General features: G+C 46.4%; 1 protein-coding gene across 4 annotated transcripts in view; it reads left to right on the top strand.

Moving 5' to 3' along the window:
* CACNG7 (calcium voltage-gated channel auxiliary subunit gamma 7) overlaps nucleotides 1-20,526 on the top strand; it is a 29,175-nt gene that overhangs the window by 6,559 nt on the left and 2,090 nt on the right. For 3 of the 4 annotated variants that reach the window (XM_032271123.1, XM_032271124.1, XM_032271121.1), the window contains one exon: nucleotides 80-220. In XM_032271123.1, coding sequence (XP_032127014.1) covers nucleotides 80-220 — 141 coding nt within the window. Of the gene's footprint in view, nucleotides 1-79; nucleotides 221-20,119; nucleotides 20,266-20,526 lie in introns of all 4 variants that reach the window. The other variant, XM_032271122.1, reaches the window with a different exon arrangement.

Below are 20,526 nucleotides of genomic sequence, written 5' to 3'. Positions count from 1 at the left end.
GAGAGCAGAGGTCAAGGAATGCGGAAGTGTCCCGCTGGAGATTCCTCCTCACCCCTGTCTCTCCCCATCCCCTCCCCAGAGACAGTGCGCACAGCCACCCCCTTCCCCATGGTCAGTCTCTTCCTCGTGTTCACGGCCTTCGTCATCAGCAACATCGGCCACATCCGCCCGCAGAGGACCATTCTGGCTTTCGTCTCTGGCATCTTCTTCATTCTGTCGGGTGAGCCTAAGGCCTTGTGTGCTCGGGGACCATTTCCAGTTCCAGGGACCTGTGGTTCCTCTTCCGCTTAGCCACTTCCTTGCTATGTGGCCTGGGAGGAGTTGCGGACCCTCTCTGAGCCCCACTTTTCCTTCTATGTGCAATGGAGATATCAATGCCCATTGCAAAGCGTCCTTTAGAGGACCACATTACAGCGAGGGCTTACTGGGTGCTAATTAGGTAGCAGGCTCTGTTCTGATATCCACAACAACCTTGTGAGGTAAATCCTATTAATAGCCCATTTTACAGATATGGAAACAGACACTCAGAGGGATGAAGTCATTTGCTCAGGGCCATACAACTAGTGAGAGGCAGAGCTGGGAATGAAACTCACGCAATTCGCCTCCGGAGGCTGTATTTTTAACCACTGCTGATAAACTGCAATTAACAGTTTACAAGGCTCCTTATTTTCTGTGCAATATTTTGTTTTAAATTTTTTCAAATCAATGGAAAAGTCCAAAGAAATTTACAGCGAACACCCATGTAGCCACCACTTAGAGTCAACCATTAACAGATCCCTAGACCTGCACGACCTTGTATGTCCATCTGTCTATATGTTCAACCATCCACCAATCTACCTTATTGTCCAGATGCATTTCAGAGTGTTTCAGGCGTCAGTACACCTCACCCCACATACTTCATCATACGTGTAATTAGAGTTCAAAATTTGTTTTCAGTTTTTTTTTCTTTTGAGGCACAAGCCTCTTTTTCCTATGTGATCTCATACCCATCTTCTGACATCTCTAGGAGTTGTTATTAGCATTCACTTGAGAAAATGGGGGTACCAAGGCCCAGAACTGCATAGAGAGTTGCCCAAGATACCAACATAAACAATTGCCAGAGGATTTGAGTGTCCAGAGTTCCAGTAAATCCTTTTTTCTTCTTCTTATTAATTAATTTTTTTTTTTTTTTTGAGATGGAGTCTCCCTCTGTTGCCCAGGCTGGAATCCAGTGGCATGATCTTGGCTCGTTGCAACCTGTGCCTCCCAGGTTCAAGCAGTTCTCCCATCTCAGCTTCCCAAGTAGCTGGGACTACAGGCACCTGCCACCATGCTCAGCTAATTTTTGTATTTTTAGTAGAGATAGGGTTTCACCATGGTGGCCAGGCTGGTCTCGAACTCCTGGCCTCAAGTGATCCTCCTGCCTCGGCCTCTCAAAGTGCTGGGATTACAGGCTTGAGCCACTGTGCCTGGCCTAAGGTCTTTATTTGTTTGTTTGTTTATTTGTTTATTTTGAGATGGAGTCTCCCTCTGCCGCCCGGGCTGGAGTGTGCAGTGGAATGATCTCAGCTCACTGGAAAGTCCACCTCCCAGGTTCAAGCGATTCTACTGCTTCAGCCTCCTGAGTAGCTAAGATTACAAGCACCTGCCACCACGCCTGGCTAATTTTTGTAATTTTTTAGTAGAGATGGGGTTTCATCATGTTGGTCAAGCTGGTCTTGAACTCCTGGCCTCGTGATCCACCCACCTCAGCCTCCCAAAGTGCTGGGGTTACAGGCATGAGCCACCGTGCCTGGCCTGAAGTCTTTTTTCTCTAGTGCTACTCTCCAAATTTCAGCCCAATCCAATGCAATTCAGCTAAAATCAGCCCAAATCAACTCAGCTCGGGTACATTTAACTCCATCCATCCAATCCAACTAACCCCAATTCATCTGACTCCATTCTTCAATTCAAATTAATTCAACATAATTTAATTAAACCCAAATCAGGTCCTTGTAATTCAGTTGATATTTTATGAACAAACCCCACTGCATGCCTCATCTCCATTCCATCCCTTGGGGCTGGCACTCAGCTCCTTCTTTTCAGTGGCTGTGCTAACAGTTGAAAAGGGATCCTCCAGCATCCCCTCCTCCAGTCCCTGCTCCTTACCCAGCCTCCTCTGGGCGCAACCTCCCCCATGCCTTCAACCTAACCTGAAGACACCTTTTCCAGGGAAGGCAGGGTACAACCTCCGTGCAAACTTGAATCACAGCGTGTGGAGCCAGACACTGAGCTAAAATAAGACATGGAGAATATCACGATCCTAGAGTGTCAGAGCAGAAAGTTCTCATCATTTTTCAAATGGAAAAATAGTGGCCTAGAGAGAGAAAGTGGGGCAGGAGTAGATAGCATGGGGGTTTTTATTCAACCTGGTCAAAACCATTGTAAGGAAAGTCCCATTGTTTGTGGTTCACAGGAACGGAAACAGGGGCTCGAAGAGGCGATATAACTCATCAATGGCAGAACTGTGATTAGAATCTAGGGTATTCTGATTTCCAAATCCATGCTATTATGGCTGCAAGCCATGCCTCTAGGGTAACAATAGAGTAATTTGGAAGAGATTGAATCCAACTGCCTGAATTCCTTCCTGGTATTCATTTCACCAGCTATCACCTATGCACTCTATCCCACGGTATCAGTCATGTGCCGCCAAGCTTCTGGGGTATAGAACCTAGAAAGAACTGGGTTCAAATCTTGCTTTTACCACTTACTCACAGTTGAACCAAAGCGTTTTATTTTATTTTTTTTTAATTTTTATTTATTTATTAAGTTTTTTTGAGATGGAGTTTTGCTCTTGTTGCCCAGGCTGGAGTGCAATGCTGCGATCTTGGCTCATTGCGACTTCTGCCCCTGGTTCAAGCGATTCTCCTGCCTCAGCCTCCCAAGTAGCTGGAATTACAAGCACACACCACCTCGCCCGGCTAATTTTGTATTTTTAGTAGAGACAGGGTTTCTCCATGTTGGTCAGGCTGGTCTTGAACTCCTGACCTCAGGTGATCCACCCGCCTCAGCCTCCTAAAGTGCTGGGATTATAGGCATGATCCACCATGGCTGGCCTAAACCAAAGCCTTCTTTTGTGGAGTTGTTGAGGGGACAAATCTTGGTCAATGATTGGCAAACTTTTTCAGCTTAGGGCCAGACAGCAAATATTTTAGGCTATGTGAGCCATAGGTTCTCTGATACAACTAGTCAGCTCTACTGGGAGGCAGCTTGGCCACTATAGAGCAAAAGCACCAGGCGTGAACAAATGGGAGTGCCTGTGTTCCAGCAGAGTCCAGAGTGTGGGCTCTGAAACGCGAGTTCCATGCAATTTTCATGTGCGTGAAATAGTATTCTTCTTTAAATTTTTTTTTAATCAAAAGAAGAATAGATAAAAATCATGCTTAGCTCACAAGCCATACAAAAGGAGGCAGCGAGCCAGGTCATTATTTGTCAATCCCTGATTTAGATCATGAATGTGAAGCTCCTGACCTAGTGCCTGGACTGTAAGAGTAAGTGCTCAACATGGAGTAGTTTTAAGTAAATAAATAAATGTGGTAATAATAATAGTAGTACTAGCAGTAATCGATTTTTTTTTTTTTTTTGAGATGGAGTTTCATTCTTGTTGCCCAGGCTGGACTGCAATGGTGCAATCTCACCATAACCTCCGCCTCCTGGGTTCAAGTGATTCTCCTGCCTCAGCCTCCCAAGTAGCTGGGATTACAGGCACGCATCACCACAGCTGGCTAATTCTGTATTTTTAGTAGAGATGGAGTTTCCCTATGTTAGTCAGGCTGGTCTTGAACTCCCGACCTCAGGTGATCTGCCTGCCTCAGCCTCCCAAAGTGTTGAGATTATAGGCATGAGCAAGTGCACCCGGCCAGCCAACTTATTTATTTATTTAAGATGGAGTTTTGCTCTTGTCACCCAGGCTGGAGTGCAAGGGTGCAATCTTGGCTCACTGCAACCTCCGCCTGCCAGGCTCAAGCAATTCTCTTGCCTCAGCCTCCTGAGCAGCTGGGATTACAGGCATGTGCCACCACGCCTGGCTATTTTATTTTTCTTTTCAAAGGAAACATGCATGCCATTGCAAGCCTGGCTGTTTTTTGTATTATTAGTAAAGACAGGGTTTCATCATGTTAGCCACGATGGTCTCGATCTCCCAGTCTCAGGTGATCTGCCTGCCTTGCCCTCCAAAAGTGCTGGGATTACAGGCATGAGCCACCGCCTTATTTTTATTTTTTTCCCCTTCTGGTTGAATTTCAGCTCACAAAACCCAACTTTTTTTGGGTCCAGACAGTTCTAGGGGCTTTATACATATTATGCTATTTATTTTCTTCACCCTGTAAGGCAGGTGCCATTAATACCTCCATCTCAACACTGGGGAAACAGAAGCATTCAGAGGTTAAGTTGTTCCATAGGGGAAGCAAGACTCCAACACAGGCTCCTCACCATGGCATTGTGCTGCCCCACCAAGATTCAAATCATAAACAGGAGATTTAAAAGGAGAAGTTAAGGACAGAAATAATACCAATGCCTTCGATCTTGGAATGGAATAGCCTGGTCTGACTGCTCCTGTTCCCAGTGAAGAAACCAGAGTTCAAAGAGAGAAAGACAGGGATTGCCCAAGGTCTGGGCATTGGTGGAGTTGCCCCTGGTCTGGTGATTGGTGGAGCTGTCTGAGGTCTGGTTATTGGCGGAGCTGTCTGAGGTCCGGTCGTTGGCAGAGCTGTCTGAGGTCTGGTCGTTGGCGGAGCTGTTTGAGGTCTGGTCGTTGGTGGAGCTCTGTGAGGTCTGGTCGTTGGTGGAACTGTCTGAGGTCTGGTCGTTGGTGGAGCTGTCTGAGATCTGGTCCTTGGTGGAGCTGTCTGAGGTCTGGTCCTTGGTGGAGTTGTTTGAGGTCTGGTCATTGGTGGAGCTGTCTGAGGTCTGGTCATTGGTGGAGCTGTTTGAGGTCTGGTCATTGGTGGAGCTGTCTGAGGTCTGGTCATTGGTGGAGCTGTCTGAGGTCTGGTAATTGGTGGAGTTGCCCCTGGTCTGGTGATTGGTGGAGCTGTCTGAGGTCTGGTGATTGGTGGAGTTGCCCGAGGTCTGGTCATTGGTGGAGTTGGCATTCAGTTCTGGAGAAAGTAGTGGAAGGGCTAGGGCAGGAGGGATAGGGTCACAGCTGGGCATTAAATGTTGCACAGGGATCTGTGCTGGGGATGGACTGAAGGAAAAGAGACTGGAAATGTAGAAACTGAGGAGGCTTGTGTAGTGACCCAGGCAGTAGCAGAGAAGGTCTGCACCGAGGCTGCAGATGTGAGGAAAAGGCAACTGGATGGCCATGTGAGAGAGGGATATTGATGGAAGAATCAATAGAATCAGATGACTGACTGGATGTGGTTGGTAGGAGAAATAGCAGGAAGCTAGAGGGGCATTTGTTTTTTCCAGGTCATAAGAGGCGTACCCATGCATGTCCCATATTAGCCCCTGATCATCAAATATGATCTGTGCATCTGCTTATTCATTCAGTCTTCAGATATCCTGTATTCCGGGCCCTGTCCTTGGTACTGAAGACACAACTAAATCCTTATGTATAGCCTAGATGCACCCAAGTCACAGAACAGCTCCCGACTACATGTCAGTGAAAGCTTTTCACACTTTTCCTTAAATCCCCTCAATAGATCCCATTGCACTTTGAATGCATCCAAATTCTTCACTCTGGCCTCCAAGGTCTTCCATTATTTGGCTACTGCCCAGATTTCTGAGCTCATCTCACTCACACTCTCTGCATTGCTTATAACTTCAGCTACACTGGCCTCATTCTTCTCCTTGAAAATACTAATCACAGCCTCACCTCAGGACTTGGTACACTCATTATTCTTTCCTGCTTGGAAGTCCCTTCCCCACCTCCATCCCCACCTGACCCTAATTCTCAGAAGCCTCAAATTTTGTCCTCTTCCGAGTTGCTTGTTCTGACAACAATACCTAATACTACCTTGCCCCTACTATGCTGTCACATCCTTTATTTTATATTTTTTCATAGCATTTGTTGCTACGGTCGTGCTATTTGTTTTTGTCTTCTTGTACCAGAATGTAATCTTCAAACGGGCTGAGACAGACCAGGTGTGGTGGCTCATGCCTGTAATTGCAGCACTTTGGGAGGCTGAAGTGGGTGGATCGCTTGAGTCAGGAGTTCAAGACCAGACTGGCCAACATGGAGAAACCCTATCTCTACTAAAAACACAAAAATTAGCTGGGAGTGGTGGTGGGCCCTGTAGTCCTAGCTATTTGGGAGGCTGAGGCAGGAGGATCACTTGAACCTGGAAGGCAAAGGCTGCAGTGAGCCGAGATCATGCCACTGCACCCTAGCTTAGTCGACAGAGCAAGACTCTGTCTCAGAAAAAAGAAGGATGTGGGGGGCACTGAGATCTTTTCTTTATGAGATGGAGTCTCGCCTTGTCACATAAGCTGGAGTGCAGTGGCGCGATCTCCTGCCTCAGTCTCCCGTGTAGCTGGGATTACAGGCACCCAGCACCACACTTGGCTAATTTTTGTATTTTTAGTAGAGACAGGGTTTTGCCATGTTGGCCAGGCTGGTCTTGAACTCCTGACCTCAAGTGATCCACCTGCCTCGGCCTCCTAAAATTCTGGGATTACAGGTGTGAGCCACTGTGGCCCAGCCAGGCTGAGACCTTTTCAAACATGTTCTTGTTTGTATCTTAGAGCCTAGAAGTGTTGTTTTTATGAAGTGCAAATTGAAATATTTCTCGAATGATCGCGCCATTGCACTTCAGCCTGGGCAACAAGAGCAAAACTTCATCTCAAAAAAAAAAAAAAAAAAAAAAAAAAAAAAAAAAAAGAAAAGAGGCCGACGCCAGTGCACCTGTCCATGGTCCTGAAACACAGTTCTCAGGCCAGGATGGTTCTATTCAGCTTGGAATATAGGTGTTCTCAAGCCATGATGGTTCTGTTTAGCTTGGAATGCAGAATGGATGAGTGACAGTCCTGGGTATTCTGAGAAAAGGGAAGATGCATTAACCTGACATAATATGGTGTTGTAGGAAGGGTGGGAGAGACCAGGGAGGCCTTCCAGGAAAAGGTGACATCTAAGTTGATATTGAAAGGGTCAGGGGGAAGTTTTCAAGTCTAGAAAGAAAAGTGCCTGGTTTGGAGACGGAATTCACAGCATGCGATAAGGCCCCAGAAAACAGCTAGGACAGGCTGGGCGAGGTGTCTCCCGCCTTTAATTCCCAGCACTTTGGGAGGCCAAGGTGGGTGAATCACCCGAGTTTAGGAGTTCGAGATCAGCCTGACCAACATGGTGAAACCTCGTCTCTACTAAAAATACAAAAATTAGCTGGGCATGATGGCGGCCACCTGTAACCCCAGCTACTCGGGAGGCTGAGGAAGGAGAAACGCTTGAACCCGGGAGGCAGAGGTTGCAGTGAGCCAAGATCGCGCCATTGCACTCTAGCCTGGGCGACAAACAAAACTCCGTCTCAAACAAAATAAAGAAAGGACGCAGCTAAGACCGAGGTCGACGCCATGCGCCTGTCCATGGTCCTGAAACCCAGTTGTTCTCAAGCCAAGATGGTTCTATTCAGCTTGGAATATAGGTGACTCTTGCCTACTGTGCTTTAAGAATTTCAAGGCAGATGTAGTTGAGGGGGTGGGAGGAGAGTAAGAGAGCTGGATTGCAGAGATAGAAAGGGGGAAGGGAGGGAGAAAAAGAGAAAGGAAAAAGAAGGTTATTTTTGGAGAACCAGGGCTAATGCAAAATGGCCAGAAAGAAAAAGGAATGACAAGAATGCCTTACTACAAAGAAAAAAGAAAAGAAAGTCTCTTCCTCAGTGGAAATATTTATTTCCTTTCCATCAAACCCTGGCCCTGACTCTGCTATGGAGACTGTTATGTATTTATTTATTTTTTGAGACAGGGTCTCCTTCTGTTGCCCAGGCTGGAGTGCAGTGGCACAATCTCAGCTCACTACTACATTCACCTCCTGGGTTCAGGTGATTCTCATACCTCAACTTCCTGAGTAGATGGGACTGCAGGCACACACTATCACACCCAGCTAATTTTTGTTGTTGTTGTTTTTTGTAGAGGGGGGTTTCACCACGTTGGCCAGGCTGGTCTTGAACTCCTGACCTTAAGTGATCTGCCCACATCAGCCTCCCAAAGTGCTGAGATTACAAGCACGAGCCACTACACCTGGCAGAATGTTTGTTATTTAGAGCTGTAACGTGAAGCTTGGGCCTTAAGTCTGTGGTTGAAGTGAACTCTGAGACAGTTGTTGTCAGCAGGAAGCAGATCACAAAGAGCCTGGAATGACAAGATGAATTATTTCTCCCATGGGCAGGAAGCAGATCACAAAGAGCCTGGAATGACAGGATGAATTATTTCTCCCGTGGACAGTAAGAAGGAGCCAAGGAAGAGTTCTGAGCCTGGAGGGATAGAGTCTGCTTTGGGTTTCAGAAAGGGAGATGAAGATTTTGGAACAATGGTACAGGCATAGAGAAAATGCCCTGAGCTGGGGCAAGGGACTGGGGGAAGCAAAAGGGGGGTTAGATTTTTGAGGAATTCAGGAAGTAAAACAGACATAATTTGATTGTCCTTCAGTGACCATCCCTGATGGAAAAAAGAGGGAGATGGGGGTAGGGGAAGAGAGGGGTGGGGAGGGAGAGAGGAAAAGAGAAGAATTAAGCTATCTCCCCTGCATTTGAGTTAGGCACTGCAATGAGTATGGTTTCTGGAATTCTTCAGTATTCCTTTCCTATAAACCTGATCATATTTCAAGACCAATCTCAGGTGCCTTTTCACCATGTAATGCTCTATGATTACCCCTTTTTAATATTATTTTATTTATTTATTTTGAAATGTAGGTTCACTCTTTTAACCCAGGCTGGAGTGCAATGGCACAATCTTGGCTCACAGCAACCTCCACCTCCCAGGTTCAAGAAATTCTCCTGCCTCAGCTTCCTGGGTAGCTGGGATTACAGGCGTGTACCAGCATGCCCAGCTGATTTTGTATTCTTAGTAGAAACGGGGTTTCTCCTTGTCGATCAGGGTGGTCTTGAACTCTTGAGCTCAGGCAATCTGCCCATCTCGGCCTCCCAAAGTGCTGGGATTACGGGCTTGAACCACTGCTCCCAGCTTTTTTATTATTATTATTATTTTTTTAGATGAAGTCTCGCTCTGTCACCCAGACTGGAGTGCAGCAGCACAATCTCGGCTCACTGCAACCTCCACCTCCTGGGTTCAAGCAATTCTCCTGCCTCAGCCTCCCAAGTAGCTGAGATTACAGGTGCCTGCCACCATGCCTGGCTCATTTTTGTACTTTTAGTAGAGATGGGGTTTCACCATGTTGGCCAGGCTGGTCTTGAACTCCTGACCTCAAGTGATCCACCTGCCTCAGCCTCCCAAAGTGCTGGGATTCCAGGCCTGAATGACCACGCCCGGCCTACAATCACTGTCTTACTGCATCTCAACATTATGGAATACTAGAAGTTGAAAATACTATGGAAGTTCAAAGCAAGGAAAAGTTAATTCTTGGAAGGGATAGAGGAATGGTGGAATTTCGAGTGAATGGGCTTTTCTAGAAGTTCCAGCTGCATGGCCGGTATGTTCATCTGTTCAAACAGTATTGACTAGTTGCTGAATATGGTGCTAGTTGCTAAGAGAATAATAAAGAACAAGGTGGACTAGTTTCTAGCATCCTGGGGATCTAGCATCCAACTGGGGATGGAGGAGATGTCTAATAAAAAGTAACAAATACATGATATAATGTTAGATGGTGCTACATGCTACTACATGCTACAAACATGAAAAAGCAGGTTAGGAGGAGAGTGACGTGGAGCAGTTATTATATTATTCCGCCCACCTGGATAATCCAAGAGTGTTTTTCTTTTTTTTTTTTTTTTTTTTTGAGAAGGAGTTTAACTCTTGTTGTCCAGGCTAGAGGGCAATGAATGGAGACAGGAGAATCCCCTGAACCTGGGATGTGGGAGCTTCACTCTTGTTGTCCAGGCTAGAGGGCAATGAATGGAGACAGGAGAATCGCCTGAACCTGAGAGGTGGGAGTTTCACTCTTGTTGTCCAGGCTGGAGTGCAATGAGTAGTGTGATCTCGGCTCACTGCAACCTCCGTCTCCTGGGTTCAAGCAATTCTCCTGTCTCAGCCTCTTCAGTAGCTGGTATTACAGGCATGTACCGCCACACCTGGCTAATTTTGTATTTTTAGTAGAGACAAGGTTTTACCATGTTGGTCAGGCTGGTCTCAAACTCCTGACCTCAGGTGATCCACTTGCCTTGGCCTCCCAAAGCTCTGGGATTACAGGCATGAACCACCACACACGGCCAGTCCAAGGTTTCAAAATGTTTTTCTCTCTCTGTCTTTCCCTCCTCAGCTGACTGCAACCTCTGCCTCCCAGGCTCAAGTGATTCTCCTGTCTCAGGCTCCTGAGTATCTAGGATTACAAGCATGCACCACCATTCCCAGCTAATTTTGTATTTTTATTAGAGACAAGGTTTTACCATATTGTTCAGGCTGGTCTCGAACTCCTGACCTCAGGTCATCCGCCTGCCTCAGCCTCCCAAAGTTCTGGGATTACAAGCGTGAGCCACCACATCCAGCCAATCCAAGGTTTTAAAATGTTTTTCTTTCTCTATCTCACCTTTTCAAAATTTTTATTTTATTTACTTTTTTTTTGAGATAGAGTCTCACTCTGTCGCCCAAGGTGGAGTACAAGTAGTGTGATCTTGGCTCACTGCAACCTCTGTCTTCCAGGTTCAAGCGATTCTCCTGCCTCAGTCTCCTGTGTAACTGAGATTACAGGCACCTGCCACCACGCCCAGCTAATTTTTGTATTATTGGTAGAGACTGGGTTTCACCATGTTGGCCAGGCTGGTGTGGAACTCCTGACCTCAGGTGATCTGCCTGCCTCAGCCTCCCTAAGGGCTGGGATTATAGGCGTGAGCCACTGTGCTTGGCCTCACCTCATTTAAACACACCACACACATATTTTTTTACTTTACCATTTGAAAGTAAATTGCAGACATGTCGATAGTTTATCTCTAAAATTAAGTGTTAGTATGCATCCTTTAAGAATAAGGGTTGGGTGCTGTGGCCTCACTTTGGGAGGCCAAGGTGGGCAGATCACTTGAGCTTAGGAGTTCGAAACCAGCGTGGGCAACATAGCACAATCCCATCTCTCCAAAAAATACAAAAGTTAGCCTGGCATGGGGCGTGTACCTGTAGTCCCAGCTACTTGGGAGAGTGAGGCAGAAGAATGACTTGAGCCCAGGAGGTGGAGGTTACCATGAGCTGAGATCGTGCCACTACACTCCATGCTGGGCAACAGAGCCAGACCCTGTCTCTAAATAAATAAATAGAAGACTAATGACATTCTTCTACGTAACTACATTATCAGACCTAGAAATTGTATAATTTCGTAATATAATTTAATACTTTTTTTTTGAGATGGAGTTTCACTCTTGTTACCCAGGCTGAAGTGCAATGGTGCGATCTTGGCGCACCACAACCTCCGTCTCCCGGGCTTAAGCAATTCTTCTGCCTCAGCCTCCTGAGTAGCTGGGATTACAGGCACGTCCCACCATGCTCGGTTAATTTTGTATTTTTACTAGAGACTGGGTTTCTCTGTGTTGGTCAGGCTGGTCTCGAACTCCCAATCCGACTGCCTTGACCTCCCAAAGTGCTGGGATTACAGGTGTGAGCCACTGTGCCTGGCCAATTTAATACATTTTTAAACTGTCTGGCTATTTCTTTTTTTTTTTTTTTGAGACGGAGTTTCGCTCTTGTTGCCCAGGCTGGAGTGCAATGGCGCGATCTCGGCTCACCGCAACCTCCGCCTCCTGGGTTCAGGGGATTCTCCTGCCTCAGCTTCCTGAGTAGCTGGGATTACAGGCACGCGCCACCATGCCCGGCAATTGTTTTGTATTTTTAGCAGAGACGGGGTTTCACTGTGTTGACCAGGATGGTCTCGATCTCTTGACCTTGTGATCCACCCGCCTCGGCCTCCCAAAGTGCTGGGATTACAGGCGTGAGCCACTGCGCCCAGCTGTCTGGCTATTTCAAGAGTGTCTTTTATAACTCTTTCCCCAGAACCAGGATTCAATCTAGGTCCATGCATGACATTTAATTAATAAGTCTCTTTTTTTGGCAGGCACGGTAGCTCACTCTTGTAATCCCAATACTTTAGGAAGCCAAGCTGGGCGGATTATTTGAGGTCAGATGTTTGAGACCAGCCTGACCAACATGGTGAAACCTCGTCTCTACTAAAAACAAAAAAATTAGCTGGGTGTGGTGGCACATGCCTATAGTCCCAGCTACTCGGGAGGCTGAGGCAGGAGAATCGCTTGAACTCGGGAGGTAGAGGTTTCAGTGAACCGAAATCATGCCACTGCACTCCAGCCTAGGCAACAGGGTAAGACTCTGTCTCAAAAAAAAAAAAAAAAGTCTGTTTTAGTCTAGACTAGTTCCACTACTATATTTTTTTTTTACAACACCGACTTTTAAAATATATCTCATTATTAAAATATAAAAAGAAGCCAAGCACAGTGGCTCGAGCCTGTAGTGTCAGCTACTCTGGAGGCTGAGGTGGGAGGATCACTTTGAACCCAGGAGATGGAGGCTGCAGTGAGCTGTGATGGTGCCTGCCCTCCAGCCTGGGCAACACAGTGAGACCTTGTCTCAAAAAAAATTATAAAATAAAATAAAATATAGAAAGAATAGTATAATGAAATTCATGGATCCTGTACTCAGTTTCAATAATTACCAACATATGGCAAATCTGTTTTTAGTCATATTGCCATGTCCTCTTCTGCATTTCACTGCATTATTTTAAAGCCAGTCTCAGACATCATTTTATTCACAGACATTTCAGTGTATCCTGAGTTATAAGTAGTCTTTTATTTACTATAACCACAATGCCATGATCAAGCCCAAGCAAATAAGAATAATTATTTAATATTATGTCATATGTAGTTAATGCTCAATCTTCCCCATTGGCCTCGTAAATGCCTTTTTATGGTTCATTTGTTGCAAATCCAGATCCAAGTTCCATATGTACATTGAGTTGATAGATCTCTGAAGCCTCTTTCAATCTAAAACAGTCCCTTTCCTATTTATTTCTCACCTTTTTTTTTTTAGAAATTTGGATTTTTGTTGTGTGGAATTCCCACATTGCAATTTTTCAATGACATCCCTCTGTTTTGGTTTAATATGTTCATCCATTTCAGTGTTATCTTTTTTTTTTTTTGAGATGAAGTTCTGCTCCTGTCACCCAGGCTAGAGTGCAGTGGTGCAATCTCAGCTCACTGCAACCTCCGCCTCCCATGTTCAAGCGATGCTCGTGCCTCAGCCTCCTAAGTAGCTGGGATTACAGATGCCTGCCATCACATCAGGCTAATTTTTATATTTTTAGTTGAGACAGGGTTTCACCATGTTGGCCAGGCTGGTCTCAAATTCCTGACCTCAGGTGATCTGCCCACGTTGGCCTCCCAAAGTGCTGGGATTACAGGCGTGAGCCACCATGCCCAGCCTTTTCTGAAACAGAGTCTCGCTCTGTCGCCCAGGCTGGAATGCAGTGCCATGATCTCGATTCACTTCAGCCTCTACCTCCCAGGTTCAAGAGATTCTCCTGCCTCAGCCTACTGAGTAGCTGGGATTACAGGTATGTGCCACCACACCCAGCTAATTTTTATATTTTTACTAGAGATGGGATTTTGCCATGTTGGCCAGACCAGTCTCCAACTTCTAACCTCAGGTGATCCACCCGCCTCAGCCTCCCAGAGTAGTGACATTACAGGCATGAGCCACTGCACCCGCCCTGTTCCTGTGTTTTCTTGTAAGCCAAGATCTAAAAGAAGCTTAGCTGGATGCAGGTCTGATTTATTTTTTTTTTTTTTTGCAAGAACACTTTATAGATAGGTGGTGCTATTCACATCCTGCTGTATCTATTGCATCAGGAGACACGGAATGTCTGATTGTTTCTCTTTTTGAGGTATGAGAGTTGATTGCTGATTTGAGTGTCATTAGCCTCGTCCATGTCATCATTTTTCTGAAGACTGAGGGACAGGGTATCCTGATGAATGTCTTGGATCTTGGATTTATTTTTTTTAATTTATTTTTATTTTTGAGAGAGTTTCACTCTGTCGCCAGGCTGGAGTGCAGTGGTGCAGTCTCGGTTCACTGCAACCTCCTCCTCCTGGGTTCAAACAATTTTCCTGCCTTAACCTCCCCATTAGCTGGGGTTACAGGCTCCTACCGTCACACCTGGCTAGCTTTTGTATTTTTAGTAGAGACAGGGTTTCACCGTGTTGCTCAGGCTGGTCTCGAACTCCTGACCTCAGGTGATCCCACTGCCTCGGCCTCCCAAAGTGCTCGGATTACAGTAGTGAGCCACTGTGCCCGGCCCAATGCTGCCTCTTTATTGCCACTTTTCCTGATTCAGGACCCAATCCAAGACCATGCTTTGCATTTCCCTATCGTGTCTCTCTAGTCTCCTTTCATTTTTTTTTAATGTGTGGAGAATGCCATGTGAGCCTTTCATTTTTTTATGCAGCTCTGCTGCCTTTTTTTCATTTTCAATCTTTCATGTTGTCGTTTTTGAAGAGTGCAGGCAGTTGAGCTGTAGGGCATCCCACTGTCCTCATGAGTGGATTCAGGTTACGCATTCTCAGCAGGAACAGAACATAAAGGAGGCAATGGCTCGCTCAGCTCTCTTCTCCAGAGGCCCATGGCGTGGGTCTGCCCCGTTGCTGGTGATGTTAACTTCGATCGCCTGGTTACGGTGGTGTCTGCCAGGTTCTCTCACCATAAAGAAAACTTTTTATCTCTGTAATAATTAATAGCTCTTCTGTGGGGAGATTCTGTCATCCGGCGATGGAGCATCCCCTCGTGACTCTTGCCTGAATCTAACGTTACTACTAGGATTGCAGAGTGGTGTTTTCTTCTAACGCTATTATTCCACCTACATGGATAAATTGGTGTGCTACTGAAAAGAACTTTCTCTTTTTTCTTATTTTAAATATATGTCAGTGTGGACTCATGTATTTTATTTTGTTTTTAATTTAGTTTTTTTTTTTTTTTTTTTTTTGAGATAGAGTCTGGCTCTGTTGCCCAGGCTGGAGTGCAGTGGCATGATCTTGGCTCACTGCAACCTCCGCCTCCTGGGTTCAAGTGATTCTCATGCCTCAGCCTCCTGAGTAGCTGGGATTACAGGCGCCCGCCACCATGCCTGGCTAATTTTTGTATTTTTAGTAGAGACGGGGTTTCACCATGTTGGCCAGGCTGGTCTCAAACTCCTGACCTGAAGTGATCTGCCCACCTCGGCCTTCCAAAGTGCTGGGATTACAGGCGTGAGCCACCATGCTCAGCCTAATTTAATTTAGGTTTTTGACACAGTTTTGCTTTGTCACCCAGGCTGGAGTACATATAGTTGCATATGGGCTATGCAGTCATAGCTCACTGCAGCCTTGAATTCCTAGGCTCAAGTGATCCTCCCTCCTGAATCTCCCAAGTAGCTAAGACAACAGGAACTAATTATTTATTTTTTGTAGAGATGAGGTCTCACTATGCTGTCCAGGCTGGTCCCAAACTCCTGGTCTCTAGTGAACTGCCCACCTCAGCCTCCCAAAGTGCTGGGATTACAGGTGTGTGCCACCGTGCCTAGCCTCCATTATTTTTTAATGACAAATCATGCTGCAATCAATCAGCCTGTGCATATGTAGTTTCCCATCATGGGAGGGATATCCTCAGGTTAAATTCCTGGAAGCAGGATTGCTGGGTTAAAGGATAGATCCGTGTGTGATTTTGTTAGATGCACCGAAATCCCCTTTCCCATGTCGGCACCGTTTTGCATTCCCACCAGCAATGTAAAAGAACGTTCATTCTCTCAGCCTCCCCAAAAGAGTGTGTTGTGAAGCTTTTAAACTTTGACTCCCTGGTTGATGAGAAGTGGTATCTCATCATATTTTTTTCATCTGTGTTTCTCAAATTTTGAGTGAGGGATAGATACTTTTTTAAACAGGGAGATCATAAAAGGTCCCTCCCTCCCTGCCTCCTTCCTTCCCTCCTTCCTTCCCTTTTTTAAACAGAGAGATCATAAAACCTCCTTCCTTCCTTCCTTCCTTCCTTCCTTCCTTCCTTCCTTCCTTCCTTCCTTCCTTCCTTCCTTCCTTCCTTCCTTTCCTTCCTTCCTTCCCTTTTTAAAATAGAGAGATCATAAAACCAAACTCCCTCCCTCCCTCCCAGAGTTTTGCTCTTGTTGCCCAGGCTGGAGTGCAGTGGCATGATCGTGACTCATTGCAACCTCTGCCTGTCAGGTTCAAGCGATCCTCCTGCCTTAGCCTCCTAAGTAGCTGGGATTACAGGTGTGTGACATTGTACCTGGCTAATTTTTGCATTTTTAATAGAGACAGGGTTTCACCACGGTGGCCAGACTGGTCTCGAACCCATTGGCCTCAAGCTATCCTTTCACCTGGGCCTCCCAAAGTGCTAGGATTATAGGCATGAGCCACTGCGCCCGGCCCATAGAAAGTCTTTCTAAAGAGGCAACAAGTGAGGAGAGAGCTAAGTGACAGACATGGGGAAATCTGGGGGAAGGTCATTCCAGGTAGAAGGGATGGCAAGACCAAAGGCCCTGAGGCAGAAGTGAGCTTGAGGAGTTGAAGGAAGAGCAAGAAATTTAGGTGTTCTAGGCTGATTGTGGTGGCTCACGCTTGTAATCCTGGCACTTTGGGAAGCCAGGGTGGAAGAATTGCTTGAGCCCGGGAGTTTGAGACCAGCCTGGGCAACATGGGGAGATCCTGTCTCTACTGAAAAATACAAGTTAGCCAGGCATGGTGGTGTATGCCTGTTGTCTCAGCTACTCATGAGGCTGAGGTGTGAGAATCGCTTGAACTGGGGAAGTGGAGGCTGCAGTGAGCTATGATTGCACCAGTGCACTCTTGCCTGGACAACAGAACAAGACCTGCCTCAAATAATAATAATAAGGTTAAGAAAATTAGGTGGTCTAAGCAGAAGAAACAAGGAGAAACTGATCAGAGATGGTGTAGGCAGGGACCGGATCACGTATGCATTATTACAGTCTAAGAGGTTAGCAAAGTCTTCTGCAAAGAGCCAAATAATAAATATCTTCAGCTTTCCTGGCTGCCTGGTCTCTCTTGCAACTGCTCAGCTTTCTGTTTGTAGCACAAAAGCAGTCATAGGCAATATGTGAGCAAATGGGTGTGGCTGTGTTCCAGTATCATTTATAGAAACCAAAATTTGAAATTCATGTACTTTAAAAAGTACATGTACTTACATCTGTAAGACCAGGCACAGTGGCTCATGCCTGTAATCCCAGCACTCTGGGAGACAAGGTGGGCAGATCACCTGAGGTCAGGAGTTCAAGACCAGCCTGGGCAACATGGCAAAATCCTGTCTCTGGAAAAAATACAGAAAATTAGCTGGGTGTGGTGGTGTGCACCTGCAGTCCCAGCTACTCCAGAGGCTGAGGTGGGAGGATCACTTGAGCCTGGGAGATGAAGACTGCAGTGAGCCATGATTGCCCCAGTGCTCTCCAGCCTGGGCGACAAAGCAAGACCCTGTCTCAAAAACAAAACAAGACAAAAAAGTTGTGAGGATTACATACCTGTAATCCTAGCACTTTGGGAGGCCAAGGTGGGCGGATCACTTGAGGTCAGGAGTTTGAGACCAGCCTGGTCAACATGGTGAAGCCCTGTCTCTACTAAAAATACAAAAAGTAACTGGGCGTACTGGCAGGTGCCTGTAATTCCAGCCACTCAGGAGGCTGAGACAGGAGAATCACTCAAACCTGGGAGGCAGAGGTTGCAGTGAGCCAAGATTGTACCACTGCACTCCAGCCTGGGTAACGGAGCAAGACTCTATCTCAAAAAAACAAAACAAAAAAACAAAAAAAAAAAACAAAACCAAGAAAACAAAATTGAGATGTAATTCACCTACTATGCATTTCATAAAATTCAGTGATTTTTAGTACATCCACAAGGTTGTACAACCATCTCCATTAGCTAATTTCACAACATTTTCATTATTCTCAAAAGAAACCTCACATACCTTAGCAGCCAGACACAATTTCCCCCTCAATCCTATTCCCTGGCAACCATGAATCTACTTTCTGTGTCTGTGGATTTGCCTATTCTGGACATTGCATATAAATGGAATCACACAATATGTGGTATTTCGCATCTGGCTTCTTTTACTTAGCTTGCTTTCTAGGTTCATTCCTATGGTAGCATGAATCAGTACACCGTTCCCTTTTTTGGCTGAATAGTATTCCTTTCTATGGATATACCACATTTTGTTTATCCATTCATCAGCTGATGGACATTTGGGCTGTTTCCGCTTTTTGGCTATTATGCATAACGCTGTTACAAACATCCGTGTACAAGTTTTTGTGTGAACATATGTTTCCACTTCTCTTGGGTACATACCTAGGAGTGGAATTGCTGGGTCATATGATAATTCTATCTTTAACTTTTTGAGGCGCTGCCAAATGAAATTCATATACTTCTTATGTGCCACAAAATACCAGTCTTGTTTTGATTTTTAAAATCATTTACTTATGTGAAAGCCATTCTTAGCTGGTGGGCCACACAGAATGAGGGGGTGAGCTGGGTTTCGTCCATAAACCATGCTTTGCCGACCCCCCGGTGTAGACAATGGAAGGAATCTGGGCTTATTCTGTGTGTGTTGCACACAGAATGTTTATTTGTAGGATTCTAGGGGAAGAGGCTGGTAGTGATTAGATACATTTAAGGCAGGGAACTTTGTAGCCTCCTCAAGCCACTCTTGGCATGGTTACTGTTTAAAGGAAATATCATCTTGAGAAAATGATAATCGCCTCTTAGAAATTCTCAGATCGGACCTCTCCTCTGCACACTGCCCATATGCTCTATTTCCTCAATTGTAAATGGCGTTAAAAATGTACCTCCTTCAAAGAGGTGTTGTGAAGTTTGAATGAATTTATATATATACAACACCGAGAACAGTGCCTGGCACAGACCAAGACCTATATAAGTCGTTGCTATTATTATTGCTATTGTTGCAATTATTATCCACACAGTCTCAGCTCAGGCCTCATCCTCCTCCCCCTGGAATATGTCTCCCTCCAGTCTGTTCCCAGCACCAGCCAGCCCTCAGAGGTTCTTCTAACACTAAGATCTGGCCCTGTCCTTCCTCTTCTACAAACTTTGTGTAGCTCCCTAGTATCCTTAGTGCCGGGCTCCTGGGTGCGGCATTCGAAGCTCATCATGGCTCTACCTTTCCTTTTCTCTAACCTCATTTCTTGTGGCTACAGCTCATGTTACAGCTACATGGGTGGACCAGCTCCATGTCACCCCCCCTCCCCACCAAACCTTCACCCCTACTGTTTACTATGCCAGTGTACTGTTATTCTTCCCTGGGCCTCATGCTTTAAGACTTGAACAGGCTGGGCACGGTGACTCACGCCTGTAATCCCAGCACTTTGGGAGGCCAAGGAGGGCAGATCACCTGAGGTCAGGAGTTCGAGACCAGCCTGGCCAACATGGTGAAACCCTATCTCTACTAAAAATACAAAAAATTAGCCAGGCGCAGTAGCGGGTGCCTATAATCCCAGCTACTTGGGAGGCTGAGGCAGGAGAATCGCTTGGACCTGGGAGGTTGGAGGTTGCGCTGAGCCAAGATTGGGCCACTGCACTCCAGCCTGGGCCACAGAGTGAGACTCTGTCTCAAAAAGAAAAAGACTTGAACAAAGGAATCTTTCCTTCATTTGTCTTGCCCCTGCCCCAGGTGGGTTTGGCGCCCCTTCCAGACTCCCACAGAGTTCCGTGCTACTTGTAGCCGGTATCACCTTATACGTGACTTGATCAGTGTTTCTATTTTCCTTCTCCAATTCCATTGTGAGTTCCTGGATGGTAGATTTAGGGGGAAGAGGGAGGTTGTTGTTGATTCATCCCTGGGCTCCCGGCACCCAGCCAAGGCCCAGCACACAAGGGGCTTCCAGGAAGGTAGTCCAGGACAGAATGGGGAGGAGGGGAAGGCAGTGAGGTGGGGCTGGGGCTGGAAAAAGGGGCCCACTTCTAATGGATGAGGGCACCCCCTCTGCTCCCCCTAGGCCTCTCCTTGGTGGTGGGCTTGGTTCTTTACATCTCCAGCATCAACGACGAGGTCATGAACAGGCCCAGCAGCTCTGAGCAGTATTTTCATTATCGCTACGGGTGGTCTTTTGCCTTCGCCGCTTCCTCCTTCCTACTCAAAGAGGTGACGTCCGTGGGACCTAGACTCTAGCGTTCTGAATGGAGAGAGGTCTTGGGGGCCTGGTTCCTGAGTCCAGGAAGAAAGAGAGGCTGGAGATGTAGACTCTGGCGTCAGAGGGAGGTGGTAGCTGAGGGTCTAACCCGTGGGTCCTGAAGGAAGAGGGGGTCTGAGAGCTCCAACTTTTGGGATCCTTGGGGAGGAGGGGTCTGGAGACTGAGACTCCTGGGTCTTGAGGGAGGGGCTATCCTGAGGGCTTGGACTCCT

The sequence above is a fragment of the Sapajus apella genome, unplaced genomic scaffold (genome assembly GCF_009761245.1).
Source record: "Sapajus apella isolate SASKATOON/1434 unplaced genomic scaffold, GSC_monkey_1.0 scaffold224, whole genome shotgun sequence".
Lineage (NCBI taxonomy): Eukaryota > Metazoa > Chordata > Mammalia > Primates > Cebidae > Sapajus > Sapajus apella.
The sequence above is the reverse complement of the archived record's forward strand: the minus strand, read 5'-3'. Positions and strand labels throughout refer to the sequence as shown.